The 26,228-nt window shown below is 48.2% G+C and overlaps 8 protein-coding genes across 8 annotated transcripts; 4 read left to right on the top strand and 4 right to left on the bottom strand.

Annotated features, from left to right (window-relative positions):
- Positions 1-1,538: 1,538 nt before the first annotated feature.
- On the top strand, positions 1,539-3,742 carry EV420DRAFT_1526902 (uncharacterized protein). Its single transcript, XM_060472441.1, has 10 exons — positions 1,539-1,696; positions 1,767-1,772; positions 1,841-1,957; positions 2,008-2,293; positions 2,350-2,470; positions 2,521-2,598; positions 2,653-2,795; positions 2,846-3,074; positions 3,128-3,187; positions 3,246-3,742. Exons 1-10 carry the CDS (start codon positions 1,589-1,591, stop codon positions 3,397-3,399), a joined length of 1,302 nt encoding a protein of 433 aa, XP_060333470.1. The 5' UTR covers positions 1,539-1,588; the 3' UTR covers positions 3,400-3,742.
- A 261-nt stretch (positions 3,743-4,003) lies between these two features.
- Positions 4,004-5,219, bottom strand: EV420DRAFT_1265960 (uncharacterized protein; the record flags this gene model as incomplete). Its single annotated transcript, XM_060467301.1, has 4 exons — positions 4,004-4,259; positions 4,315-4,829; positions 4,889-5,062; positions 5,112-5,219. 4 exons carry the CDS (start codon positions 5,217-5,219, stop codon positions 4,004-4,006), a joined length of 1,053 nt encoding a protein of 350 aa, XP_060333469.1.
- A 1,621-nt stretch (positions 5,220-6,840) lies between these two features.
- EV420DRAFT_1619228 (ankyrin repeat family protein) lies at positions 6,841-8,729 on the bottom strand (the record flags this gene model as incomplete). Its single annotated transcript, XM_060475453.1, has 4 exons — positions 6,841-7,415; positions 7,473-8,116; positions 8,196-8,323; positions 8,379-8,729. The coding sequence occupies 4 exons, from the start codon at positions 8,727-8,729 to the stop codon at positions 6,841-6,843; spliced, it is 1,698 nt and encodes a 565-aa protein (XP_060333468.1).
- Positions 8,730-9,335: 606 nt separating this feature from the next.
- On the bottom strand, positions 9,336-12,762 carry EV420DRAFT_125318 (MCM2/3/5 family-domain-containing protein). The gene is made up of 8 exons (XM_060466751.1): positions 12,436-12,762; positions 11,870-12,386; positions 11,393-11,812; positions 11,036-11,337; positions 10,450-10,984; positions 10,238-10,399; positions 9,651-10,184; positions 9,336-9,594 (listed from the first exon to the last, which is right to left on the bottom strand). Exons 1-8 carry the CDS (start codon positions 12,738-12,740, stop codon positions 9,430-9,432), a joined length of 2,940 nt encoding a protein of 979 aa, XP_060333467.1. The 5' UTR covers positions 12,741-12,762; the 3' UTR covers positions 9,336-9,429.
- A 251-nt stretch (positions 12,763-13,013) lies between these two features.
- On the top strand, positions 13,014-13,613 carry EV420DRAFT_1266218 (ribosome maturation protein; the record flags this gene model as incomplete). Its single annotated transcript, XM_060467316.1, has 4 exons — positions 13,014-13,097; positions 13,159-13,184; positions 13,294-13,322; positions 13,378-13,613. The coding sequence occupies 4 exons, from the start codon at positions 13,014-13,016 to the stop codon at positions 13,611-13,613; spliced, it is 375 nt and encodes a 124-aa protein (XP_060333466.1).
- On the bottom strand, positions 13,517-16,281 carry EV420DRAFT_125212 (P-loop containing nucleoside triphosphate hydrolase protein). Its single transcript, XM_060466734.1, has 10 exons — positions 16,053-16,281; positions 15,841-16,000; positions 15,132-15,787; positions 14,840-15,082; positions 14,564-14,792; positions 14,423-14,511; positions 14,322-14,371; positions 14,173-14,271; positions 14,009-14,122; positions 13,517-13,959 (listed from the first exon to the last, which is right to left on the bottom strand). The coding sequence occupies exons 1-10, from the start codon at positions 16,259-16,261 to the stop codon at positions 13,898-13,900; spliced, it is 1,911 nt and encodes a 636-aa protein (XP_060333465.1). The 5' UTR covers positions 16,262-16,281; the 3' UTR covers positions 13,517-13,897.
- A 741-nt stretch (positions 16,282-17,022) lies between these two features.
- On the top strand, positions 17,023-23,543 carry EV420DRAFT_1526860 (formin 2 domain-containing protein). The gene is made up of 19 exons (XM_060472440.1): positions 17,023-17,430; positions 17,480-17,827; positions 17,881-19,106; positions 19,155-19,580; positions 19,637-19,896; positions 19,947-20,015; positions 20,068-20,224; positions 20,278-20,388; positions 20,437-20,628; positions 20,694-21,615; positions 21,680-21,804; positions 21,857-21,922; positions 21,984-22,139; positions 22,193-22,276; positions 22,326-22,464; positions 22,523-22,650; positions 22,701-22,874; positions 22,925-23,026; positions 23,080-23,543. Exons 1-19 carry the CDS (start codon positions 17,202-17,204, stop codon positions 23,287-23,289), a joined length of 5,124 nt encoding a protein of 1,707 aa, XP_060333464.1. The 5' UTR covers positions 17,023-17,201; the 3' UTR covers positions 23,290-23,543.
- On the top strand, positions 23,544-26,187 carry EV420DRAFT_1526855 (peptidase S28). The gene is made up of 14 exons (XM_060472439.1): positions 23,544-23,609; positions 23,666-24,155; positions 24,215-24,259; positions 24,314-24,580; positions 24,635-24,662; positions 24,717-24,773; positions 24,827-25,011; positions 25,062-25,244; positions 25,312-25,333; positions 25,390-25,476; positions 25,530-25,554; positions 25,614-25,688; positions 25,742-25,868; positions 25,920-26,187. The coding sequence occupies exons 2-14, from the start codon at positions 23,873-23,875 to the stop codon at positions 26,108-26,110; spliced, it is 1,575 nt and encodes a 524-aa protein (XP_060333463.1). The 5' UTR covers positions 23,544-23,609; positions 23,666-23,872; the 3' UTR covers positions 26,111-26,187.
- The last annotated feature ends 41 nt before the right edge of the window (positions 26,188-26,228 follow it).

The following is a 26,228-nucleotide window of genomic DNA, read 5'->3' as shown; positions in this document are numbered from 1 at the left end:
ACTTCTTCCGACACGCTTCTTGTGCTACATCAAAGTTTGGTGTTGCTCTCTCACACCCTCTGCATCTTAGAACTATGCTCTCCGCTTCTAGATGGACTGTAGACTTTGCTTTGTTCCAAATCCTACCACACGCACGACAAAAAAGATGAGGATTTTCTTGTTACCACGCCTGGGCCGGAATATGAAATTGCCGTGCCCTCATCCGCGACAGCGAATAACATGGATTGTATATACAGTACAGCTCCTCTATTCAAAAGGTTGAAACACATTATCACATCCGGTGGTTTTCCGTCCATTTCGCTGGGTGTCGCACGCTCCAAAACGAGAAAAAGGATAAAAAAAGAAAGACTTCGGGAGATGATCGGGGACCCAAAACTGGTGTCCCGACCTCGATTTGAAGCTCAAAAATGGCGAAAGGAGTGCTCTTTGAGCTTTCCATTTCATTTTTTTCGCTGATGGATAAGTTTATAGCATTAAAGCTAGCTGGGAGTATGCTACAAGACATGTATGTCTATTATACATATCATGAGAATAGTAGGCTTGGGCAATGGGCAGATGGCCCTGCATAAGAAAACTGCGGGTTTTATTCAACAATTTTGAGGGTAAACATTTTTTCTGGTCCGTTCTTCTGGTTTAAATGCTGTCTGTGACTTGAAGCTCAGTGGCTGAAGAGGTCATGGGGGCTTTATATGCTTAGTACTGATGCCCAGCACAAAATAAATGAGCATTTAAGGAAGGAAAGTGCATCTAGAATTTATCCATAGCATCATTAGTTGTATATGCGAGGAGGATACATTCTGGACGCAAGCGCAAGCGTCGTCGCGGCAGGTAACTCGGACCCTTCGGACCGGTGGCAGATAACATAGGGGCTTGGCAGATAACTTTTGGCAAGAGATTCACTTTTTCTTGAGTATTGTGCTACACAGCACTTTTGGCTTCTCACAACTTTAACACATTATTAATTATTATATTTTTCATCTACTAGCAGATTTCCAAGCCCGAACGTAAAGAAATAGCTCCAGGAAAAATCAGCGAAAGCGTGGAATACTACTACCCATTATGGGCATGGCAGATAACTACCGTGGGGAACCCAGTGAAATGGGCGGTAAACCCACCCGGTCGCTGGTGGATGAACAGAATTAGCTCGATTGACCAATGAAGGCCCTGGGCGACTAGAAGAATACAACTGCCACTACCTTTGACTCGAAGCAATCCATATACTGGATTTGTGGACTGCCTTTACTTCGCTGTTGACAAGCTGTTGACTCGGATAGTTTGCGGCTGTGCTTACTGTACTGGAATCTGAGACAAGCTTCCACGTCTTTCGGCCTGTAGTCAAATTTCTAGGCCAGTCGGAATGGCCGCGTATATTATGCATGGGATGATCGACGAATTTATGGGCTATACCAGTGTAAAGAACATTCAAGGTTGTTCTCAAAGGTTTTCGTTGCCTAAGCCGCTCTTTCCCGGGCCGAGGTTAGTCTGATCGATCGGGTTTCGGAGCAAGCTGTGCCGCCAAGTTTACACAGCCCCCCTTAGCGTCTTTATAACGAGACGCTGTCATCTTTCATCTTTATCTCTTACCACGATGGCTTACAATCAATCGCCCAATTACTACCCCAACTATAGTGGTGGCCAGCCTGGATATCCTCAACAGGGTATGTACCCGCCGCCACTTGGAGCTCCTGGAGGCTACGTGAGACCCAGACTTCTTTCCGTTCTCGCTCGCGCTAACACGCGTCATTTCCCTTTCTTTCTCATTATAGGGTGGTGTAAGCTCTTCTTAACACGGTTCTTACACCATCAGAGTGCTGATTTTGTTCGTGTTGCATTTATCTAGCTACCTCCACCCATTCCAACCCATTCTTATCCTGGAGCACCTCCTCCTATGCCAATGAATTACCCCAACCAATACGCGCCACCTTCTGGGCCACCTCCTCCGCCAAATGCAAATTATGTTCGCTCATGGCGTATTTGTCTTAGAGCGTCTTTAACCATTGTCTGTAGAATCCATCGTATGTGCCACCACAGCAATATCAGCCTCCGCAAGGTCCACCTCTAGGACAGTATCAGTCATCTCATGGAGCACCTTACCAACCACAAGGTTTGCCTTATCCGCCGCCACCGATGCAGTCCTTTGCGCCTCCAGGACAGGAGGCGCGCTACCTGGGCGTCACGGTTCTAGCGCCACATGCACATCCCTCTACAGCTATGATCCCTGGATATAACCCCTCGGGCGATGTAGAGGCCATCAGGAACGCGACTAAGAAGATGGGTACCGATGAGAACTTAGGTTCGCGACTTTATTACGCTTTCTTCAACGTACGGAATATTGAAATTTACGTCTAGTGATCTCTACGCTGGCGCCACGCACGTCAATGGAGATGATTGCCCTTTCGAACGCGTTTTTAGCCAAGACTGGAAAAACAATGGAGGATACATTGGACGGGGAGACGAGCTATAATTTCAAGTGAGCTCCCCACAAGAGCATTAAGCTGAAGGTTCTGACGAGTGATGCAGGACGGCATTGCATGGTCTCGCTCTTGGCCCTTTAGGTTGTGATGTCTGGCTTGCTCACTTGGCCATTGATGGAGCCGGGTACGTTGCAGAGATCGATACTATCGCTTGTTTATGCTAATGCATGGTTATCAGAACAAACGAGATCTTGCTGACAGAACTCCTACTCGGACGCTCAAACGAAGAGCTTCAACTATTAATTGGCGCCTATCAGAAGACTCATCATCGAAGTCTCGTTGACGCGGTCCGGGATGATCTGAGTGGGAAGACGAAGAGATGTGAGTGCTCACTATGATAACAGACACTCCTTTTCCTTATGCAAGCCTAGTGTTCACCATGGCGTTGGCCGCCTCTCGGCCTCCGGATCACTTCCCTGTGAACCCTCAACAAGTTGACAGTGACGTGCAGGCATTGTACAAGGCTGGGACCGGGAAGATAGGGACCGACGAGGTAAAGCTATCAGTGATAGATTTCGCTTTGTTTCTCACGGACTGGATTTTCCAGATTGCTTTCTTTGATATACTCGTAAATCGATCCACGCCTCACCTAACAGCTCTGTGAGTAACGTGTTCCACCACGGAATCCCTGTGATTTATTTAGCCCCGTTTAGGTGTAACGCATATAAAATAAAATACAAGAAGACACTGTCGAGGGTGATCAAATCAGAGTTGTATGTTTCATCTTATGTCTTCTTTTTTTCTGCTCAGAGTCTCATCTCCACCTTCCAGCTCTGGTCACTCTCGAGATGCGCTTCTATACATCGTTAAGGGCGTAAAAGAGAAGCGGCTAGGTGAGGGACCGGGTATCTGGCGAGATGCACAGTTACTCGAGGCTTCGATGAAAGGATTCGGAACGAAAGATGAACAATTAATTTGGAGGTAAGCATGACAGTTGTTTTCGGAGACGCACATGCTTACAGATATGCAGAGTACTGCGTGCGCATTGGGATCGCCCCCGTATGGAGAGACTGAAAGCGGCGTATCAAAAGCGATATAGGAAATCACTTGGAGATCGCATCGGTGGAGAAACGAGTGGATCGTACAGAAAGTTGCTGCTGGCACTTGTCAGATAAACGATATGTGTGTAAAGTAATGTGTATTAGTAGGATACCACGTAACCATTCTCGGCAGTTCTTGACTTGGGGCGGATACTTAATAACTTGGACGTCGGCATGTACGCTTGGTGGCGGCCGTCTTTGCGCCGCACCCGACTACTTCCATCCATATTTCTTTTCGGTGCAATGCGGCTGTTCACAATGAAATTTGTCAACGCGGAGCCGCCGTGCATTCGAGAAACTTCCGCGGCCGACTTTGATCCCTCTTGTCATTATGAAGCGCAGGCTAGCGCAGGGCTATAGATCTATCCGTTTACATTTATGTATAGTTAGCATAATATAGACAATCGAGGCTTCCCAACCTCATACCCAGAAATATATACAAGACGTAGATTAGTACGTTCCAACAAGACCCATTGTCTATGCTTACGCTCAATATTCCTCTAGATTTTGGGTGCGCAATAACCGCTCGTCCCACCATCTCAGATCGCTCATAACACGGATCGTCACCTTAGTTGAGCCGTCACCACGATTTAGCCACGTCCACTTATACCGCACCGCAGCTGTGACCCATGGACCAAATTTGCCCGTAACGTAGTTGTTATATGTCGGATTACCTGTCGGAGCCCCTTTAACATGGTTATCTTGGTTTAACCAGACGTTCTCGCCCCCTTGGTTTTGGCAGTTGCTGCACCGATGTCAGTAAAACAACGAGATTGGTAGTAGGTGGTCATAGCACGTACAAATGAAGGATGCCAGGGCTGAGCACAGAGTGCTCATCGCCACTTCCGTCTAGATCGCTTTGCTGTCTGATCTGTTCAGCCTCAGTCATGTCTTCATCCTTGGGATTCTCGTCCCAGTGACCCAAAGATAGACCTTGATGATTTCCTCGGCAGAAGCTGACGTCCCATCGGAGTGAGAGATGTTTGATGAGATCCTTTCGGTAATACCAAACGACGTGGTAGATGTCTTGGTCTCCGAACGGTGTGGGTTGTGATGGGTCCAAGGGGATGTTTTCGGAGGGATTGAAAGGATTGGGTACTCCTTCGAGGGAAGCCCGAGCAAATGGCATGACGGTGAGAGCGGTGATCGATGTTTGGGGGAGAAGCGAAGAGGGAACGAACATCGCCGAAGGATTTCGCATTCGTGTAAGGTTCATGAGCATGACACAGCTGCATACTTGACCCGCATGAGACTTGGGACCAAGGGTAGGGAATTGTATGATAGTGTTCTCGTCGAAGGCGTCAAAATTCTTCCACTGCGGTAAGGCGGTGAGTTGTTGTTACAAGTCACGCAACTGAGACAGAGACTACGCACAAGCTCGTAGGGGTCGACGACGAACAGCATATCGGTATCGATGAATATGACCTTCTCGACGTCGACAAGTATCTCGTGAAGAAGGAGTTTGCTACGCTGTGCGGGATTGTGGCCCATGTTGGCGCGGTTGAGCCGCTCAAAGAGACGGTCGATGGTCACTGGGTAGAACGTCACCTGAAGAGGGCTAAACATGGCCCGAATTAGATCCTACAAAAATTCTCACCTCGACGCTGTACATCGGCTTGGTGAACAGAGCAAACTTCTTCTCCAGGTACGGCACGTTATCCTCTGTACAAACGATGTGAAACTGCAAAGGACGACTCGTGTGCATGAGTGCCGACTTGATTGCAATACTTCCTTCGTGGGCGATATTTCCCCCGATCATGACGAGAGATATCGCGACGGGCTCCAGTGGCACATGGACGTACACAGTTTCCACCTGAGTCACCTTCTCAACATGGGTCTGCACTTGGACATCGGGCTCTGGACAGAGAACGGGAGGCGGCGAAGGAGCATAAACGACTGGTTCATGGATTGCTGCAGCGAGCTTCTGTCGGAGCGGTGTTAGGGAGGTCTGGCTCTCTGGGGGCCAACGATGGAAGGAGAGAAAGACGAGTAAAAGTAGAGCACAAATAATGTATATCTTGTAGGAGCGAATCATTGCACAGAATATAAACGAGAGGCGGGGAAGAAATTGAAGAGCATCAGGAGCGTACTCGACGTTGGTTAATGGCCCGCAATAGGAGCCGATCATTCCACTCCTATTAAGGGTCCACCCCTGCAGGGACCCACCTGATAAGGATAAACATTGCGCGATGTTCGACGCCCATATCATTGATGCTGCCGCCAAGCGCCAACACATGGCGTGCTGTGCCTGGTCTTTCGAGGTCCTTCGCCAGTTTACAGACAGCCAGCCGCCCAGCATTTCGGCGTCTCGTGGGCGCGCAGCAATGAAGCATATTGAACAGCCATATCCGTCGTCAATCAACGGTAGACCGTTCCGACCGTTGGGCCTCTCTCGTCCTGCCGACAGTGCTAAAACCGTCTGATTGAGGCTGACATTTCTTGCCCTGCCAGCGGATTTAGGCAAACTCCATATGGCTTGACAATGAGAGTATTGAACGGCCTTTCGAGGAATGAATTGGCCAAAGTTTGAATATGAAGCCTTGAGACGGGAGCTTCAGACCGTAACAATAGCCCCAGCCAAGATCCAAGACGCCGTCGCAGTGTCTCGACGACGGGTATTTCCTCCACATTAGGGCATCGAATCCGCGATCGTCTCCAGAAGAATCAGGTCGCATGGAAATCAGAGTATCAGAGAAATCCCAACTCCACTCACGGGGTTGCGTGTGAATCTGACGATAAAGGTGGTCCAGCCTCGACAAATTTTTACTGTTTTACCGCGGAGAAAGAAGGGCGTTAGCGTATGTAAAGGTCATCAGCCCGAAAACTTCGTATGCGGACCAAAATCGGACATGACCAATGGACAAGTCATGATTAATGCCGATATTGTTCAAGATGCAGCCTCTGCTTTAAAGCAACAAACACTGCACACTCAAGAAGGAGAGCACTATAGACCGTGGCTCCAAGAAAGTGAATAGGCAAGCCCTGATAGTAATGCGGGTATCTCAGTATACGCCGGCTAACATACGTTGGCGCACATTTGAAGCGGCGGAGAATTGGAGCCTAGCCGCGGGAGGGCTTAGCTCGTTGTCATTATAATGCTCTCCCATGTGCTCCCTTCCATGGACGGGCAACTGGTATTTGAATGCCGCGTCGCTGTAGCGGAGCGAGCCACGGGCACCTGAAACGCAAAACGAGGAGAATGTACAACACGGCACTGGCGGTGTGACGATGGCGTTATATTACTGTCCAGAAAGCACGCTTCGGACACGGTGACTTGGCCGAGCTCCACAGAGAATATGACTACAGCACCAAAGGAAGCAGGATTATCAGAACAGCATGCCTTCCTCGTCTTCCGAATCGTCCTCGTCCTCCTCCGAATCTTCTGAGTCCACATACATTTCCGAAGGGTCGCGGTTTCGATGGCTGCTGTACGGTCCCCATGGCCTATCAGCAGTCAGCCCCAACATATCGCGAACTAACTGAAACTCCAGGTCATTAGCACACTTGGGCAATGCCCTGTAGTCCTTGTCATCATCGAACACTGCATGGAATTCACCATCGCCCAACAAAGATTGATTCAGTGCACTGTCTGTTATCGCGTCGAGAGCGTATTCTACTTTGCCACCCCGTTGAAAGTAAAAATCCGCAGAAAAGTCGTTCCGAGCGACTTGATTGACAATGTCAAGAGAGAATGAGGCGCTCGAATTTTCAAGAAGATTATAGAGAGCACCAAAGATAGAGATATAACCAGCGTAGAACGTCTTATAGAGTGAGGAGTGAAGCTGCTGAGGAAGATAATCACTGGCGACGACGAGCAAAAGGGTGTGAATATCAATAGCTTGACGAGGCGTGAAATACTCCAGAGAGTCAGGCATTATGTCCCTGAAATATCCTGCCTGACCTATGCATGATGCGATGTTAGAAATGATATCGATCCAGGGCCCGGGAGTGAACGTACAGCTTAGCTGAAATCTCATGCGAGGAGATAGCCATCCAGCACCACAATGTCCACATGTGCATCCGTACTTGTTACGAGAAATGTATTCATGATCCGAGAGCCCATCCACAGAGATGCCCATAGCGCTTTTCAGAAGGTATTCGATCCGAAGACTCGAGTCTGGATAACCGCTCCAGCAGGGCAGCAGCGTCTCGGAGAACTCCCGCAGAGACCTCATACTGCCTTGAAGCATCTCTAACGGTGTAAGACCGTCGCCGTTCTCGAAGTCAAAGAGATCATGACGGACACCGAGCTCGAGAAGTTTTCGGACGGCGTGAATATTTTCAGAGGCGGCTGCGATGAAGATAGGACGCAGTCCATCAGGATCAGGACGAGAGATTGAAAGAGGATCTTTGTCGAAGAATAGTTGAATCGTATCTGCTATAGCTGCAGTCATGTCCCCTACGATAGAATAATGCAGGGGGGAGTTTTCTTCGCGCTGATTCCGAAAGAAATCCGGTCCGTGGATCTTGAGCTCTTCTTCTGTCGGAGAAGGCGCACAGAAATTGTCACCAATGTAATTGGCATCGGTCTCAGGATGAACAAGGCGAGATGGATGGTGGGGAAGAGGGGAGTATCCAAAGAATTTAGTCTTTCCGACGCGTCTAAAATTATTCTATGGAAGAGTTAGAGCGCATACAACCAGCTCAATATAAATATCTTGCCTTGCGAAAGAATCTGAACAGGCCAGAGTCATCGGATTTCTCCCTACTGATCGGAAACGGCCAGCACATCACGAAATCCTTATCTTGAACGTGCTCAGAATTGAAAAGTTTGTCGAGCAGCAACGATCCTACACCCTGCCGCTGGTACTGTCAAACAAGGTTTAAAAAAAGCAATGAGCCCAACAAAAAGAGGACCCCGGACCTTCTCGGAAACATCGATGTGTGTGATATAAATGATCTGCCCTTCGCTTAGCTCCTCTCCCCAGCATCCTGTGCCGCTACGATAGCCTTTGCTGACTATATGCGGCTTGATACGACCGAATTTATCGAACAGAGTCGTTCCAAAAGCGTACATTTCCTCGCTTTCCATATCCATGGCCTCTAAGAAGCGATTAGAGCACCTCGAACGAAATATATGTAGGGCATATAGAGATCCCACAGATCCTTGTATTGGATGTGCGAGTTTAATTCGAATTGACTTCATGAGCCACGAAGTTTCGATGGTGGGCTTGACCTTGAAGGTGACGGAGAGTTCTGAGTGAGGGATGGACATGGTCGTTGGGAAGAAGAAGCAGTGAAGAAGCGTGGTCACAAAGACTGCCCGACGCTTATGACGTCATGAGGCATACACGGCCACGTGATCAACCAACGCGAGAATTCATTTATTATTTCAACCTAAACTTGGGCCTGGAAAGCCGCTTTATAGATACTCGCAAGATAAAATTGTTCGATTCAAAACTGAGCTGTCAAACTCGCCATTTGACACATGTGCGCATCAAAGAGCATCAGAAGGCTGCACATTATTTTGTATTTGGAGCCTCAGGTCACGGCAGTGCACGAATATAAATGATGTTCACTTACAACGATATATACTACTACTGCCGTTTTGGTGCTGTGGAGTCATACAAATTGGCTGGCATCACAGCACGTCTTTAAAATTCTATTGTATCCTGTTGCGTTCGCAGGAGAGGCTGCAACCGTCTTTTCCCATTGCACAATCAGCCATATTCAGCCTCCAGATGTTCCCAGCATGTTTCTCTGAATCAAGACAACTGTGAATAGCCTGGCCAAGGTAATGGGAAAACGATGACTGTTACATCACACGAGTTTCACAGACGCCCGCTGTCCCATTGCGTTTTCCCGGGTGAAATGAAAATGCTTCTTAGGAAACAAATAGATAATATATGCCAAACAATATACAGATCGGTATACAACAACAATAAACCAAAGCAATAGTACAACAAAACATGAGATTAAGGCATGGATGCCAAGGATGAATCCTTGTCTACAGACGGATGAACCATGTAGTACAGCTTGAGATTCTCCCCTTCTGCAGGACCCGAAGATTCCTGAGATTCGCCGTCCATAGAAGGTAGGGAATCTTGAACATCGCCCCTCATTTCTATAAGGAAGCTGTCCTATCCAAACGAATCAATAAAACGCACCCGCACCAATTATCACAGGAAAATCTCACCCTGGTCAACTTCTTCAGCATCTTCGTGATAAGTTCCTTCTCGTAATCTAGCTCATCCTCAGTTTGTACCTCCCCACCATCCACTTTCAACTCGAGATACCAGTCTATGAGTTCATCCTTATCAAGACCCTGTCCGGTTGTCCGTTCGACCTCAGAGAGATGTAGAATAATTAGTTCTTGAAGCATCATATACTTGTCGTGTGTGATGACTATCTTCCTTTTGGGTTGTACCGCTGGAGGAGGGGGGACGTCCGATGGAGGTAATTGAGACGTTGAGGTCTTCGGTGTTTCTGGTGCGTTCTTGGAAGAGGAGGCGCCGTGAGGGACGCCGGAGCTTTCATCCATCTGCGTTTGGCTCTCTTCAACACCTGCCATTTCGACGTCCTCCGATGCTTGTGGGGCGGGGCCGGTAGGCGCTTCATGTCCACGTCCACCCTCAAGCTCCTCCTCATCGAAATCAATGTCATCTTGTTCGACGTGAATTATTGATTGCCGCAGAAGACCGTAAGCTTCTCGCACGAAAGCGGGGGTAATCTGGTGGAGCGTATAAGCAAAGAGTCTAGTGGCTTAGTAGTATGAATAATTACCTCGTTCGTGCAATTTGCCCGGGCAATGGCTTCGCTTAATCGAATCATGCTCTCTAGCTGCCGGACAGTAATACGGTATGAATTTCGGCCTGCACCCGAGGCATCGTCTTGTCGCAGTATCCTGTACTTTTCAACGAGCACGTCTGCAGCTTCTCGACTCAACTAGGGGAACATTAAATCAGTAACGCATGGACCGAAGGCAAGCACCTTACCTTGGGATTAAACGTTCTCGCATACCGGATGTACCTCTGTAATGTCTCTGTACTAAACTCGGGATTGATGGCCTCGTCTTGGAATCGATGGACGTTTACGATATGCTTCGCTATGTTCAGATCCGTTTTCTCGTCGCACTCATCAAGAACAACAAAGAAGAGATCGAAACGACTCATGATAGGTGCGCTCATGGCGACATTAGTCCTCAGAGTCTTTTTGCGATCGTATCGCCCACCAATGGGATTAGCAGCAGCGAGGATGGATGTTCTCGCGTTGAGGGTGGCGTGAATACCAGCCTTGGCGATGGATATCGTCTGCTGTTCCATGGCTTCATGAATGGCGACTTGGTCTGAGATATCCATTTTGTCGAATTCGTCGATAGCACATATGCCATTGTCAGCAAGCATCAAGGCACCGGCTTCAATGGTGAAGTCGCCGGTTTCTTCGTCCTTCACTACCGCAGCGGTTAGACCGGCAGCTGATGAAGCTTTGCCAGACGTATAGACTGCGCGGGGAAGGAAAGAACAAATGTACCTATTATAGGAAATTTTAATGACTACCCTGAGACCAACAGGATCCACTCACTTCAAGAACTGCGATTTTGAGGTTGAAGGGTCACCGACAATGCAGATGTTAATGTCTCCACGAAGATGCATCCCCTCAGCCGTTTGCTTGTGAACTCCGCCCATGAGTTGCAGCAAAAGGCCCTTCTTCACAATTTCATGCCCATAAACCGTAGGCGCCATACTCTCCACAAGACGAGCATATATGTGATCAGACTCAATCATAGCCTTCAGTTCATCGAATTCGGGTTCCGTAAGAGTCTGGACGAATGCCTGTCCACTGTCTTCCCCGGCGTCTTCCTCTCCACGCACATTGGTACCTCCCTGTCATGAACGAGCAGTGAGCTTGAAGATATAAAGTGGGCAAGTGCCTACTTACTCGTGCATCAGCATCGTGCACCATGCATGCCAAGAATGCCGTCTTATACTGCAAATCTCTGACACCTAAGCTCTTCAAACCCGTAACGCCGGTTCCTCCAACACCTCCAGTAGCCGAATTAGTGCTGTTTCGATTTGCTTCCCTTTGGAGCTGCGCTTTATTCCCGCCCGGCAGACCTAATTGACTGACGTCCGGGACAACAATGAATGTGCCCGTGAAAACACATTTGTCTCCGGCTTTTGCACGCTCTACAAGCTCAGATCGCAAGATGACATCAAGAGAGCGGGGCATGGATCCGGTGGGTATCTCGGAGGGATTTTCTTGGATGCGGACTTTTTGCCAATCAGTGAATTTAGAACTGTCAATTTGCAGCTGCCACGCAGAGCGATTGCCGCATGTTGGATTCGGGCAAAGGGAAGGCTGATGAAGGAAACTCGATAAGACGTCAATGACTGTAGAATCAGCTAGCATACCCACCTCCGTGTACTTGAATTGCTGCTCTACGTCATTGACCTGCCCTTTACACACTTCACAAACAAAACTCCCAAAGAGCAGCTCTGGCCGCACTTCGCTTGTACGAGTAACAGTGCCACTAATACTCATCAATGTCCCAATTTTCTCCGTCTTCAGATCCCTGATACCGGATACTAGGGGTAAATGGTAGAAGGCGATGTTAAACTCTCGAGACTGGAGATTGGCAGAATCAGTAGTCGCGGCGGTAGGGTTGATTTTCAGGTAGTCAGGCTCGAATTCCGTGACGAGATTAAGGAGTGCACGGCGAAGGTAAGGGAGGAATCGGTAGTACTGTTTTTGAATCGCGTCTGCAAGGACATCATCCCTCGCCAATAGATGTCCATAGTCAACGTAGAGCGTAGTAAGCTCGTACTCGCGCATTGTGTGAACCTGTTCAACGTAGACAAGCTCGCCATCTGGTGCATCTGAGATATCTCCGTCGGAAGCAGGCGTTGCTGCGAGTGCGACATCTTCTGTGAAGCTGAGGAATGGTATGTGAAGTCATTCTTGGAGTTGGTAGATGCACTCACGTCTTCAAAAAGGTTTCAAAGCTTTCAGCGACGCTCTCTCCGACCGCATCTCGCACCAAAGGAACATCGCGTCGTGCATCGCCATTTACACGTTTTCTTCGCTTGGATCTTGCCACATTACCGTCATCTTCTTCATTACCACCGTCATCATCTAAATCTAAGGCATCTGGTCGTCGAGGTGTCCCGCCAGCGGCAGGCGTCCCAGAGCGCGATCTCGATGTGTTCGCATCCTCAAAGGGTGGCTCAGGCGCACTGCTAGGCGGTAGGGATGATTGGTGATGTTGTTGGGGAGATGAGAACGACATAAGTGACCGAGATGATGAAAAGAAAGACGCGCCCGAAAATTGACGTGCGTTGTGACCTGTCACATACGTCTTGAGGGCCGGTGCTTGCGCGAGTCCATGTGCCTCGGTGGCCTCGGCCTATGATGCATGATGTCGCGTGACGCAATATGCTCCAGATGCCCTCGACGTCATAGGACTCAGCAGTATAAAGGGCCACTGTGCTGCCGCGGCTTCCTTCCACACCTCCATCATCCGTACTTATCGTATATCTATCCAATCTCGCCCTCCTACATCATGACGAAATCCATCAGCAAGGTCATCTACAAGCCTGACTCTCAGTCAACAGACGAGTTCTGTCTGCTCGTGCACACCGAAGAAGTAAGTCGTTGCTCGACATCGCAGACCTTGCACCGCTAATGATTTGTTTCCAACGCTTCAGTACAAGAAGTGGAAAGGAGGTGGTGAGTAATCCGTCTGATCGTCAGCGGTCCCAAGACTAAATTTCGTTTCCTCAGAAACGTAAATGAGACTACATCTTCTTTCACGCGCGTGCGACATACTGATGACAATATAGCTCTATCCCACTGACAGAAGTGGTGGATTGTAAGCGGCTCTCCCTTCCGTATCGGCCGCACCTCGTTTACGTTACATTATTTAGCCTTCCAGGCGTTCCACTCTGGCCAGGGCCCGCAAGGGATTCTCGGCAAACCATCTAATCAACAATTGGACACTGTCTTCGGCACGTCGAAAGACGTCGATGTTGCCCTAATCATTCTCGAGAAGGGAAGGCATCAGGTCACGGAGGGCGTGCAGGGTTCAACGTTCAGTACTACGAACTCGGCGAGAGGAACAGTGGCGGTTGATAACAGGGGCAAAGGGTTTAGTGGTGTATAGGTCTAGTGGGATTTTGGGGCTCGCCTAAGTAGTCAAGTAATGAAGTCAAATCAAACAAATCTTGTATCAACCTCCACGTATCCTTAGCACTGTTATTCTTTACCTGCGTCTTGAAACTTTAGTAAATGTCGTCACTATGGGAAATTTTTGAAGCTATATATTCATCACCCTATCATTCACTTTGGCCACTGCTCTATGAAGTCTATATAGTATGTATTGTATGTAAAAGTATACCACATGCACATGCAATCGTCAACAATCGTAACAATACAACAGACGCCCATTTAAGTTTTGCCTTTGGGTGCAGTTTTGCTGAACAATTTCGCCTTCTCGATAGCGGCATTACCTAGACAGAGTTTAGATAAAATTTAACGCCGCCTAGAATTAGTACGTACTTTGTCGAACCAAGTTCTTCTTGTAATCAACGATGCTGATGTCCTCCTTCGTCAAATTCTTGATGGTCTTATTTGCCACCTCCCATAGTTCTTCGGCTACTTGAGAGATCAAACCTAAAGGAGGAGTTAGAAAAGGCGACATGCAATGTGAGCTATAAGCTTACGGAAATCGTGGGATACGATAACCACTCCTCCTTCAAATTCTTTAATGGCCTTGGCCAAAGCATCGATGGATTCCATATCCAAATGATTGGTAGGTTCATCTTGACAGGTATTAGTATTGTATAGCGAGCATAGAGAAATCGGTACTTACCCAGCAGCAGGATGTGTGGGTGCTCCATGGCTAGTTGGGCGAATACCACCCTAAAGCAACGATAATCAGTGCCTGATCGTTGAAATGAAGTTTCCACCTACCGATTTCTCAGACCGTCTGAAAGTTGCCGGATTGGCGATGTCTGATGGCTTCCTGACAAACCGAAACGACCTAGCTGTGCTCGCCATGCCTACGAAAGATCATCAATGGGCGGAAGGGTGTGATAAGTTGGATGTGCCTACTTGGATATCCTTCTCTGGGAACTTCTGGCTAAATAACTCTTGGAAGTATTCAATTGGGCATTTGTCATAGGGTAACTGATCCGCGCTGTGTTGCGAATACTTTGCTAGTTTCAAAGCGGCATGTTTGGAGATAGTTCCCTGCGACGGCTGAAGCACTCCGGTGATCAAATGCAACAGCGTTGATTTACCAGCGCCGTTCGCACCGAGGATGGCTACTCGAGAATCCATGCTAACGGCTATGAGCGACGACTTCACAAGGAGAGAAACAAGACGCACTCTATACCGAACGATAGACCTTCATAGAGATAATCCTCCTTCTTACCCGAGTACGAGAAAGCGACATCATCGAATGCGATGATAGGCGGCGGGAGTTTCCGGATATCCTCAAAGTTGAAACGCAAAGGCTTGGGCATCTCAATTTTCTCGACCAATCCAGCGGCTTCCATCTTGTCGAGGATCTTTTGCTTGGATTTTGCTTGGCGCACAAGGTTAGCATAGGTACCAGCAGAGGCGATGAATCTGAAAGTTTGTCAGAACGATGTATGATGATGAGGCAAGGCAAACAGACTTTTTAATATGCAGAATTTCTTCCTGCTGCTTATTGTATGCCTTCATTTGGTTGACTTCGTTTTCCTTCTTTGTTCGTACATACACAGTATAGTTACCCGTGTAGTAGACCAGTTTCTTCTTCGGCGTCAAATCCATGATGTTCGTGCAGACGGAGTCCATAAAATCCTGGGAGTGTGATGTGATCACGAGGATGTGGTTATACGTCGAAAGGTAGGCTTCGAGCCACACCACAGCACCGAGATCGAGGTGGTTAGTGGGTTCATCAAGCAGAAGTAGATGCGGCTTGACGAAGAGCGCTCGAGCGAGAGCCACACGCATCCGCCAACCACCACTCATGTCTTTTGTAGGTTTCTTCATCATAGCTTGAGAGAATCCAAGACCGTGGAGAATACTTCCCGCTTTGGTCTCGAAGGTATTGGGGTCAAGCTCCTCAAGCTCCTCGTACGCAGCATCGAGTGCGACTTCATCGACATCATCTGCAACAGAAAGCTCTTCTATATATGCCTCGAGCTTGGCGACCTTTTGTTTGGCGGAAGCAACGATGAAATCGACGGCGTTGACCTCTGACGGTTCGGCCTCACCACGTACAAGGTAAATATCGATGTGTTGCGGTATTTCTATGTCACGCTCGGCAATGGATTGGAGGAACGTCGACTAAGCAGGAGCGGTCAATGGGATGGAAGAAACACAGCGGCTATTTGACGCACCTTGCCGGAGCCATTTTCACCCAACAGACCGTATCGTTGGCCATAGTTGAGTGCTATCTCTGCATTCTCGACAAGAAGACGTCCATGGAAAGAAAGAGTATACGAATCTATCTTGATGTCTCGGGCTTTCACATCGGATACGAGTACCCCCGCTGCGCTCCTGCAGCATTGTCAGCATTAGAAAGAGGATAAAGGAGCAACCGTATACACACCTTTCCGTAGCAATATTAAGCTTCGCCATCGAAGTGAGATCCTCCTGGCTCGTGGCAGCGCTCATGCTGGTAATTGGGGTATTGACACTGCTTCCGCCATTGACTGACCCCGACGGCGTAGACGTTGATGTGGAGGCACCGGTACCACCAGCGGCCTTTTTGGCTGCTTTTTCAGCGAGGCGCTTTTGTTTGGAAGCTGAGGGTGCCATGGTAGTCGGCTGTCAGTTATCGATCCCTGAAAACTTCAATCAAATTTTGGATATGATGATTAGTCATCTCGGCTCGTGACTGGGGTGCACTGCCCGGCCACAGCACCCGAAGTGACGTCACTTGTTGGGCATATCCTCCTGGCATTACCAGTTGCATTACCATTAAGTAGTCTTCGAAAATAATGAGACTCAGTGCTCATGCATGTTTGGTCACCATCGTAATACGGAACGTTTCTACACTTAATCGCTCTGCCTCCTCGGTGGCAGCCAGCTCGAAGGTGCATGAATCGATAATTTTGGCAGATTTTTAGAATCTCGTAGGGCACTGATGTTTTCGCAAGAGCAGGCTTCAAGCAGCATTTTCAACGTACCGCCTTGACGATCCGCAATTGTGGGTGCATTCTCAGCTACACCTTGATATTTTATAATTCGCCAAGCTCACTGTGCACAAAAAGGCCAGTATCTTACCGACTAGCCAACGTTCCTGCTGCGCCTTCCAGACCAAATATCGGGTTTTATTCGAGTTTGACGGCCTTCTGCAGACTTTTAGCATCTTATCTATCTGGCTCTTCGCCAAGGAAGCAGAATCCAATCACGAGGATGTCTTTAATCCAACTGTCACTTGAAAGGACGTTCGGTCCATAGGGCCATACTAGCTCAATAACTAGGAGCTATTTGTACTCACTATCGTTTGATTTTAAGCTCGACGAGTAGTGTTTGATAGTTGCTTTGATTGGACAAGTGGTCGAGTGAAAGCGGGAATTGGAAAATCGGGAGATTCGCCCTACCACGTGGAGGCTCTATCACCAGCATCGTCCAAATCTGACGACGCAACGGCACGATTCTGACACAACTACCTATCACCACCGCAATCTCATGCATTCATAAACGCTGCATTTGCAGCAACACTTTCCTTGCAGTGACGTAGAAGACAACTGTCATGCCGACGAGCTCCTTTGCAGTGCCTACGATTCTTACCACGGCAACCCTTCATTTTGCTGAAGTAGCTGAAGATGCCACCGCGCAGGATGTCATTGATGCCTTGGTAGAAACCGCTAGGTCTGAGGTTCTTGGAGGCCTGGAAGATCAGGGATGGGCTCTACAGAAGATCAGAGTGGAGCGGAATGGCCGCCCTTGGGAAGAAGACGAGTTGGAAGCTCTCGGCGATGGTGAGTGGACTGGTTTTTAGGCGATCAATCGTGTCTTAATGCTGTACAGGCACCCTGGAGCCTTCTACTTTGGTCGCGCCTTTGGTCAACGCCCCGCCAGCGAAGGCTACAACTCAACGGCATTTCTCTTCGTTTCCCATGACTGCACATCTTCACAATCCTGTCCTTCGTTTGGTTTCTCTCCATCCGCACCTATCCATCTATCTATCCTTTCTTCGGGTCCCTGAAATTCACGACGATTTTCGATACAAGGTCTTTATTTCCAAGACCACGACTATTCATGACGTTGTAAATTCAGTAATAGACGAACTAGGTTTGACCAAATCCTTGCCAGTTCCGGGGGGCGGCAACTTGGAATACGTCCTGGAGGAGGTGTGGAAGGATTCTGAATCTGAAAGTGCGCATTGCACACCTTATATAGTCTGAGTACATCCTGATCTGTATTCTTAGAATCCTCGCGACTACCCGGCTCCTCTTTGGTATTCAGCATCGTGGAATCCTCCTTCTGCACAAACCCATACACATCTGCGGCCACTCGCAGCTTCCGTTTCTGCGTTCCCGACGAATGGTACCGTCGCTCCAAATCGAGAAGCGTATCCACAGCATCTACAGAACCCACGCAGTCTACCATAAGGCGCCTCGCAGCTTTACAAGAATCCGACGAAGACGAAGAAGATGAAGGAACATACAAGATGTCCAGTCCGGAGGCATCTTCTCCTGCGTCTTCCACTGCTGGAGGCGGAACCATTTCCCAAAACCGCTTGTCGACTCTATTTGATGGATGGTTCCAGGTTTCAGCTCCTTCCCGATCCAGTGTTGTAGCCACGTCGGAGAGACGCAAAAGCATAGTCAGCGAACCGATACTAGTTGAAAACCAAACCGGGAATGGCTCGATAACGGGATCAAGTTCAGGCCAGGAGTCCGATTTCGATGAAGCGGAATTCGAAGATCTAGTGAACAATTTGGGATTAAAGAATGACAAGCGGACTGAGATGCTTACTATGTCACCAGAGAGGAAGCGAACAGTCTTGTCGCAACATAAATTGATGAAGGCGGGAGCATCTGGATCTATGCGAGGTCCAGCTTACGCCCAGTCCTATGGGCCTAGCAGCGCCGCTGGTATAATGCCAAGAATCGTTCCACAGTTGACTGGGGATGGCCTCATGAAGCGGTTCTCTATGTGGGGTGCAGCACCTGCCGCACCTCCCGTGGTTTCTGAAGGGGCTCACACTAGTGGCGAATTTAACAAGAGTAGGAAAGGGTCATTCGACAAGCTTGCTGAGGAACCGAAGCCCGTCTTACCTCAGAGCACGGGAGGGCGATGGAGTAGCTGGTGGTCCTTGTCCAGCGGTGACAGAGGAGGCGTCGGTGATAGTAGGGCACCTGAGAATTCGCCAAAGTGGTACGTCGATGGATTGAAAAGCTGGAAGACAACAGATATCAAGCTGCTCAAGCACATCATATCACTACGAGTGCACCTTCGCAATGCCAGTTTGGCATGGGTAGAAGAGTTCCTTAGCACTGAAAAGGGACTGGATGCCCTGACGGCCATGCTCGCAGGACTTGTTGGCAAAGGCGGAAAACGGAAGGATTTGACAGAGATTGAAACCAACTGCCTGCTGGAAATCGTCAAATGCTTCAAAGTCTTTCTGAATGCCGGTAACGACAAAAGCAATGTAAGACTTGGGCAATGATTGCCCGTATCATTGCTAATATTTTGCTAGGAACTCTTCGACCGAATCATTGCTGCTCCAATGGTCGTAACATACATTACTTATTCTCTCCACGTCCCTTCTCCGGAACTAAGGACTATGTCGTCGGAAATCCTCGCGGCACTTTCTTTTCTATCAGCTGATGGTCACAAGGCGGCGCTCTCTGCATTGTCGGATTATCGCGTTGCCTATGATGAAACATTCCGTTTTGAAGGCCTGGTAAATTCCTTGCAGTTACCTTCCGGTGAAGGGGAGTTTGGCGGTGATGTTGCAAGTTATTTAATGGATATGGATGATGAAGAGGTCAAGCGAATTTGGAACCCTAGGGCCGCGGTGATGTCCCTCGTGAATGCCTTGACAAACTGTCCCGACGCTTTGGAAGACAGAATCGTTCTTCGCGAAGAATTTAGCAGAAGGGGTCTGAATGAGATTACTGTGGTAAGTCTAATTTACTTTTTGTTTTTGAGTCTTCCTGATTTGGGTTTGTCTGGTAGGCCCTGCGATATGTTAAGCCGCCGGAATATGTGATGAATCAACTCAACGTATATACGGAGGAGAAATTGGATGACGATGCGGAAATGAGAGAGAGGGCCAGAGGAATGATGAGGCGGACTACTAGCGACGCTGCATTATCTGACGCTGAAGACGTACTGCAGGACATAGTTCAACTGGCCCAAGAGCACGGTGAACTGTATCCTGTGATGGTTGATATCCTTCACAACTACAATGACATTCTTGGCAAGGACGTAGAACTGTAAGCGTTCTGAGGCTCGTCCGTCATCTGCGCTAATGACTCGATTGCAGGCAACTAAAGGCCGACCTTCTTACTGTGCTGGATAAATTTGTTGAGCAGGCGGCAATGCTTGACAAGTTGTAAGTCTTCTCTCCCAACCAAAATAAATATACTGATGGCCATTACGTACAGTGATGATAGCTGGCACATTTTTATGAAGAGGTTCGTAGCGTCTGTTTCGCATATCACCGGCCAAGAACTCGAGGTCAAGGCCGCATCCGAGAGTGACCACATTGTTGAAGAAGAACTAGAGTCTCTGCGGATGAAAGTTGAAGAACTTAGCGATGAGGTATGCAGAGTCCACGTTTGCTTTTCCTTGACAAACAACTCCTCGTTTCATAGCGCACGAAGTTGAAGAATGAACTCAACCAGCAGATTGCCGAGATGAATGCATTAAAGTCTTTACCTCTTGGGGGCTCTCAAGGAAAGCCACTCGGAAAAGGTGGTCCCGAGGTTTGTCAAATTGGCACAACGACCTTGTAGAATCTGATGTTCCCCCAGAGCTTCCACGGTGTCGTTCAGCGTCTCGTGCAGAAAGAAAAGCAAGTTCTTCAGCTCCAGTCAGAGCTAGATCGAATCAAAAGCCAGCAACATCCTAACGAGGTACGCGATGCGGACGAGCGTGCCAAACAAGCTCGTGATCGGGCGAAATGGAATACGCTGATGGATGAGATTGCTAAGCTGAAGGTCAAGGTGTGTTTGGACTTCTTCGTCTCTACCAAATGCTTTCGTACCTGGATCTTAACTACTTAAAACAGAACAGTGACGCAGAGACAACCTTGGGAATTAAGGATAAGGAAATTATCTACCTGAAGCGAGCCCTTGAGTCTGTTTACTCTCGATTTTCGGCCAGGGAAGAACATCGTGAAGAAGCGCGAGGGGCAGAAATGGACGCTGAGTTCATGGCAGCCCGTACCATTGAAAGTTTATCGCAGAAGGATGATCAGATTGCTTCGTTATGCACTGAAGTAGCTGATCTAAAATCTCAGGTAGCTGACATGAAAGCTACGCTCGCTGCGAAGCCCAAGACCGAGAAGGAGTTCAAAGCACGTTCTCCTCCTCCACCACCTCCTTCTAAACCTAAACGTACTGCGACGGCGCCAACGCTCGTGTCACTTGCAGCATTGTCAAAGGTAGATACTAAATCACCCCCACCACCGCCGCCGCCGCCGCCGCCCGCTCCTCCTGCCCGGTTGCCATCGATGGCTAATGTCGCGGCTGCTGTCCTGGAACCAGCTTCTTCCATACCATTAACGACATCTGGACCACCACCACCACCACCACCACCACCTCCTCCTCCTCCTCCTCCTCCTGGTATCCCTCCTGCTGCTGTTTCTACTGGGCCTCTATCCCCTCCACCCCCGCCGCCACAGTCTCTAAGCATTGGACCGCCCCTTCCCCCACCTCCGCCCCCTGCTTTCCGAATGGGAGATGTGAGACCCAAGATCACTCGGCCTGCGAAGCGGTTAAAGCCCTTCTTCTGGAACAAGATCAACAATTCAACTATTTCCAACACAGTATGGCGTGAGGTTCCGACTGACATTGAATTCGACTTGAATGATCTAGAAATGACATTCACAATTGATAATTCGACTCCCGCACCTTCACAACTCCAGGCTAATCCATCCAAGAAACCCGCCGTTACAACACTGTTAGATATCACACGAGCCAATCATATCGGTAGGTCAACATTGTCTCACATTTTTGTATCCTTGTCACTGAATCCTTATTCTCTACGTAAAAGCTATAATGCTGAAACGAATTAAACTGGATTTCCCAGGAATACGCAAAGCACTACTTGAGTTGAACGATAACCTTTCCATTGATGATCTGCGAGCAATTGGGAAGCATTTACCAACGCCTGACGAGGTACTTGGAATATTTTTGGGCTATTTTTCAACTTGATACTATTGACTCTCAGGTGAACCGAATCAAAGACTTCGAAGACGTTGGGAAGCTTGCCATGGCTGACCAGTATTTCGGCCAGGTACGTAGATATCTTTACTCTCTTTGCTTTATGCTTGGTATTGAACGTACGCTCGCTCTAGATAATATCCATTCCGAGACTGTCAGAACGACTGGATTGTATGCTCTACCGTCGTAAATTAGACCTTGATATCGCGGAGATACGACCGGATCTGAATACTCTACGTAATGCTGCCCTGGAACTCCGGGGGTCGACAAAATTCAGGCAGATCTTGCAAGTGAGCGTCTGTCGACACAAGGTCTAGCGATGTTCCTGATGTTCTGAAAATAGGCCGTCCTTGCCGTAGGAAACGCGTTGAACGGTTCCAGTTTCCGGGGTAGTGCCAAAGGTTTTCAGCTCGAGGCCCTTCTGAAGGTAAACTCAGATTGGACGGTCGTTGCCGTTGTGGCTCATTTCTTGACAGATGAAGGAGACAAAAACAGCTAAAGCTGGTACTGACTGCCCTACACTGTTGCATTACTTGGCTCGAGTACTCCTTCGATCTAATCCTAACTTGGTCACTTTTATTGAGGACCTTCCTAATGTTGAAGCTGCTTCTCGCCGTATGTTACCTGGTTTCGACCGCATGGATGTATTCTGGTGACTTATATTTCTCGGCAGTCTCCGTTCAGACCATTATGCAGTCGGTTAGCGGCATGGCTTCGGGTCTAGCTCAAATCAAGGCCGAAATGATTTGGCTCAAGCAGCTGCCTGTCCTACCCGACGATCGTTTCATTCTGGTGATGCAGGTAGGGGTACTCATGTACCAACTTGTATCTATCCTGACCTCTATATTCAGCCATTTGTGATCGAGGTCGAAGAAAGCATCGTCGCGCTGAAGAATATGGGTCAGTCCCTAGAAGGGGACCTACACTCTCTTCTTGCGTATTATGGCGAAAATCCCGAAGCGCCCGATGCCCCCAAACCTGAAGAATTCTTCGGTTTGATTATATCGTTTTCGTCATCTCTTCAGGTAAACCTGTCTCTGATAAGTCTGATCCTATCATTAAATATGTCGCACAGAAATGCGCTCTAGAAGTTCACGACTCTCAACAGAAGTCAGCAGTCCAGACAACAGAGTCTAACATTCAGATCAGAGTGGAAGTGGACCAGCCGTCAGAACCCGTATGTCCTTTCAATTTATTACTGACACGAATCTCATCCCGCAACTGCCACAGACCATTAAGGCTGCTACTGATACCCAGGGCTCTCATGGCCGAACTGCTGGCGGTAAATCAGTGGGCCGAGGTGACCTTGACCAGGCTATTCGCAGCATGCGAGATGGGAAACGAAGAGCGAGACCTGCGCGACCGCTCAGCAAGATATTCCTAGATGGTGCGCCTGGCGGTGGACGACCGAAGAGTCGCTTTTTGAATCATGATACATAACACTCACGAGTTACTTATCACAATCTAATATAATCATTCCGCATACCACGATCTCTATATCAATCTTGCATATATCTCACGCATACATATCCCTACTGTTACTTGTATTATTTCGAGACGTCTCAGACATGTATGTATACTTTCATGACATTATGACAGCCTGCGAGGGCATATTACATCTTGGTACGTGGCGTCGTTGATTCGACTCACTAACTTTAAATCGATCCATGATCGTCCAGACTCTAAACTCGAGAATGGATCCTCGATAGCATCAGTCGAATTTCATTACCTTAAGCTTTTTGAGGGCGACCATGCGAAAGGTATGTAAACCTATTTAGAATAACTCTCGTCTGATATCTTTCTGCCCTTCTACCAGATGGTCGAACCTTTCGGGCTTGACGTTTTCTCGAATATTGTATAAACATTGCGAATCAGTGCCTCAAGATGAATAAAGCATGCGGATATCCACAGACCATATGACCCAGGTTCCTTCGGCGTTACTTATCCATAAGATCTGGAGGTCCACATATTTAAAAGAACTGCGCCTCTCAAGATGATTCTGCAAGCGTTTTACCCGTGAAGGATGACTGGCCTACGACTCCTTCAGCTCACTTTTCTCACATCTTGCCTTTCGCTCGCTAGTGCTCTACTCCGCGATGGACGTCCGCATGGCAACGCCATGCCGATACCAGTGGTCCCTATCATCGAAGTAGAGCATACCACTAGCTACACAGCAACTTCTTTAGCGGATGAACTACCTCCATACGACACGGTCTATTATTTCGACCAACTCATCGATCATAATGACCCATCGCTTGGAACGTTCCAGCAAAGGTATTGGCATACTTATGAATTTTATGAGCCAGGTAAGTAGTGCTTATCTGCCGCGCTCTCTATTCTCAAGTCTAACGTGATTTTTTTCAAGGCGGACCGATTATTCTTATGACGCCAGGGGAGGCTAACGCAGCGCGTTCGTATCAAATTGATTTCTGACCAGAGATTTTTCCGATTTTTCTTTCGGCAGCTTATTATGGGTACCTTACGAACCGCACGATCAACGGCCTTATCGCCCAACAGGAACACGGGTCGGTCATCGTTGTTGAACATCGGTTTTACGGCCTTAGCAACCCCTACCCTGACCTTACCGTCGCGAGCTTGAAATATCACACTGTTCAGCAAGCTATTGACGATGTGGAATATTTTGCTAAGAATGTCGTGCTTCCAATGCCCAACGGTGATCAAGTTGGCCCCGATAAAGCCCCATGGATCCTCACTGGGGGCAGCTACTCAGGTATGCCAATCAATTCTCTTTGAACATCCCTTTCTATATCTTCGAATACAATAGGTGCTTTAACTAGTTGGACCATGGTGATGTATAGGCAGTTACTTACCCATAACAATACTCATCTGACCAAATTGAATTCTAGTAAGCCTGATGTATTTTGGGCGGGATATGCATCGTCTGCTGTCGTCGAAGCAACATTGTGAGCCGATATTCATTTCCATGATATCTCCACAGGCTGACACAGTAAATTAGCGATTTCTGGAGGTATTTCGAACCCATTCACCAGAATATGCCACAAAATTGTTCTGCGGATGTTGCCGCTGTGATTGCCTATGTGGACGACGTCTTCTCTGGTAACGATACAACAGCCATCAATGCGATTAAAGACAAATTCGGTCTGACTGAGATGACACATCTCGATGATGTGGCTGGCGCGTGTGAGCATGACCATCTAAATGAATTCTTTCTCACCGATACGTTTCCATAGTAAGGAACAATCTGTGGGATTGGCAGTCTCTCCAGCCGACATCTGGTGCTGGTGCTCAATTCTTTGAATTTTGTGACGCCCTAGAAGTCAAGAACGGTGCAAATGCACCTGCGGCAGGGTGGGGCCTCGACTACGCACTCTCAGCTTGGGGTTCCTATTTCAAAGATGATTACTATACGTTGCGTGAGTATCTACTCCATCGTGAATACCAAAACTCGTCTGACCTTTCTTTAAACTTGAACTTACCTAGTTTGTGGCGATAGTAGCGCTGAGTTCGATCACTCTTTAATTCATAAATCAGATCGGCGAAAGCTCAACATGATTGTAGGGATTGTCTGGGAACATATAACGCGTCCCAAGATTTCTGGACTAACACCGACATTGACAACAGCTATCGTTCCTGGAATTGGATAGTGTACGTGCAATGATTCTCATCCAAGTTCCAACCCTATTGACCCGCACCGACAGCTGCAATGAAGTAAGTTATTATCAAGTAAGCTTTGAGTCCTCTATAAAACATCTAGCTGCTTGTTTTATGTACACTCCCTTTAGGATGGTCCCCCAGTAAATGCTACAGAAACACCCATTGTGACGCGACTCGTCAACGTTGAAACGTTCTACGATCAGGTATTTCCTCATCATCCACAGAAATTTCAAGCCCATAATCGCCGTACTATCAGCGCCAATGCCAAATGTTTTTCCCTGAGGCTTTCCCCGACCCCCCATACCCAGACACGAGTAATATTAATACGCTGTACGAAGGATGGGACGTTAGTCTCGATAGGATTTTCTTTGCGAACGGCATTCGTACGTCTAGATGAAGGCAGTATGGTAGGAAGGGCTAACATAATGGTTTAGGGGATCCTTGGAGAGAGGCTACTGTATCCGCGCAGGGACTTAATATTCCTAGCACTGAGGAAATGCCTATCGGACTATCGGATGGTTTCCATTGTTCTGATCTGTCCACCACGACGGGTACAGTGGATGCAATGGTAGGCAAGGTGCAGGCGTCCGCTTTGGCATCTATGAATACATGGTTGAAAGAATGAGAATGAACGAAGATTTGACGAGTTTCAGAAAACTTGTACTCATTTGTACAAAGCTAAATGTAATGATTTGAAACTGCACAGTGTACCGAGTCATCTATTCCGTGGATGCGCATTTTCA

This window comes from Desarmillaria tabescens (assembly GCF_030435595.1).
Source record: "Desarmillaria tabescens strain CCBAS 213 chromosome Unknown EV420scaffold_10, whole genome shotgun sequence".
Lineage (NCBI taxonomy): Eukaryota > Fungi > Basidiomycota > Agaricomycetes > Agaricales > Physalacriaceae > Desarmillaria > Desarmillaria tabescens.
The sequence above is the reverse complement of the archived record's forward strand: the minus strand, read 5'-3'. Positions and strand labels throughout refer to the sequence as shown.

Coding starts and splice junctions, on each gene's coding strand:
- EV420DRAFT_1526902 (XM_060472441.1), top strand. CDS start 1,589: ATGGCTTACAATCAATCGCCCAATTACTACCCCAACTATAGTGGTGGC. Junction 1,958..2,007: donor CTCCGCCAAATGCAAATTAT/GTTCGCTCATGG, acceptor CATTGTCTGTAG/AATCCATCGTATGTGCCACC. Junction 2,796..2,845: donor GAGTGGGAAGACGAAGAGAT/GTGAGTGCTCAC, acceptor ATGCAAGCCTAG/TGTTCACCATGGCGTTGGCC.
- EV420DRAFT_1526855 (XM_060472439.1), top strand. CDS start 23,873: ATGACTGGCCTACGACTCCTTCAGCTCACTTTTCTCACATCTTGCCTT. Junction 25,477..25,529: donor CGTTCCTGGAATTGGATAGT/GTACGTGCAATG, acceptor CCGCACCGACAG/CTGCAATGAAGTAAGTTATT. Junction 25,689..25,741: donor TTGAAACGTTCTACGATCAG/GTATTTCCTCAT, acceptor CCGTACTATCAG/CGCCAATGCCAAATGTTTTT.
- EV420DRAFT_1526860 (XM_060472440.1), top strand. CDS start 17,202: ATGCCGACGAGCTCCTTTGCAGTGCCTACGATTCTTACCACGGCAACC. Junction 19,107..19,154: donor CCGGTAACGACAAAAGCAAT/GTAAGACTTGGG, acceptor ATATTTTGCTAG/GAACTCTTCGACCGAATCAT. Junction 20,389..20,436: donor TCGGAAAAGGTGGTCCCGAG/GTTTGTCAAATT, acceptor ATGTTCCCCCAG/AGCTTCCACGGTGTCGTTCA.
- EV420DRAFT_125212 (XM_060466734.1), bottom strand. CDS start 16,261: ATGGCACCCTCAGCTTCCAAACAAAAGCGCCTCGCTGAAAAAGCAGCC. Junction 14,372..14,422: donor TCAGACGGTCTGAGAAATCG/GTAGGTGGAAAC, acceptor TCGTTGCTTTAG/GGTGGTATTCGCCCAACTAG. Junction 13,960..14,008: donor GAAGAACTTGGTTCGACAAA/GTACGTACTAAT, acceptor AACTCTGTCTAG/GTAATGCCGCTATCGAGAAG.
- EV420DRAFT_125318 (XM_060466751.1), bottom strand. CDS start 12,740: ATGTCGTTCTCATCTCCCCAACAACATCACCAATCATCCCTACCGCCT. Junction 11,813..11,869: donor AGCAATTCAAGTACACGGAG/GTGGGTATGCTA, acceptor TTCCTTCATCAG/CCTTCCCTTTGCCCGAATCC. Junction 10,985..11,035: donor TCAAAATCGCAGTTCTTGAA/GTGAGTGGATCC, acceptor TTCCTATAATAG/GTACATTTGTTCTTTCCTTC.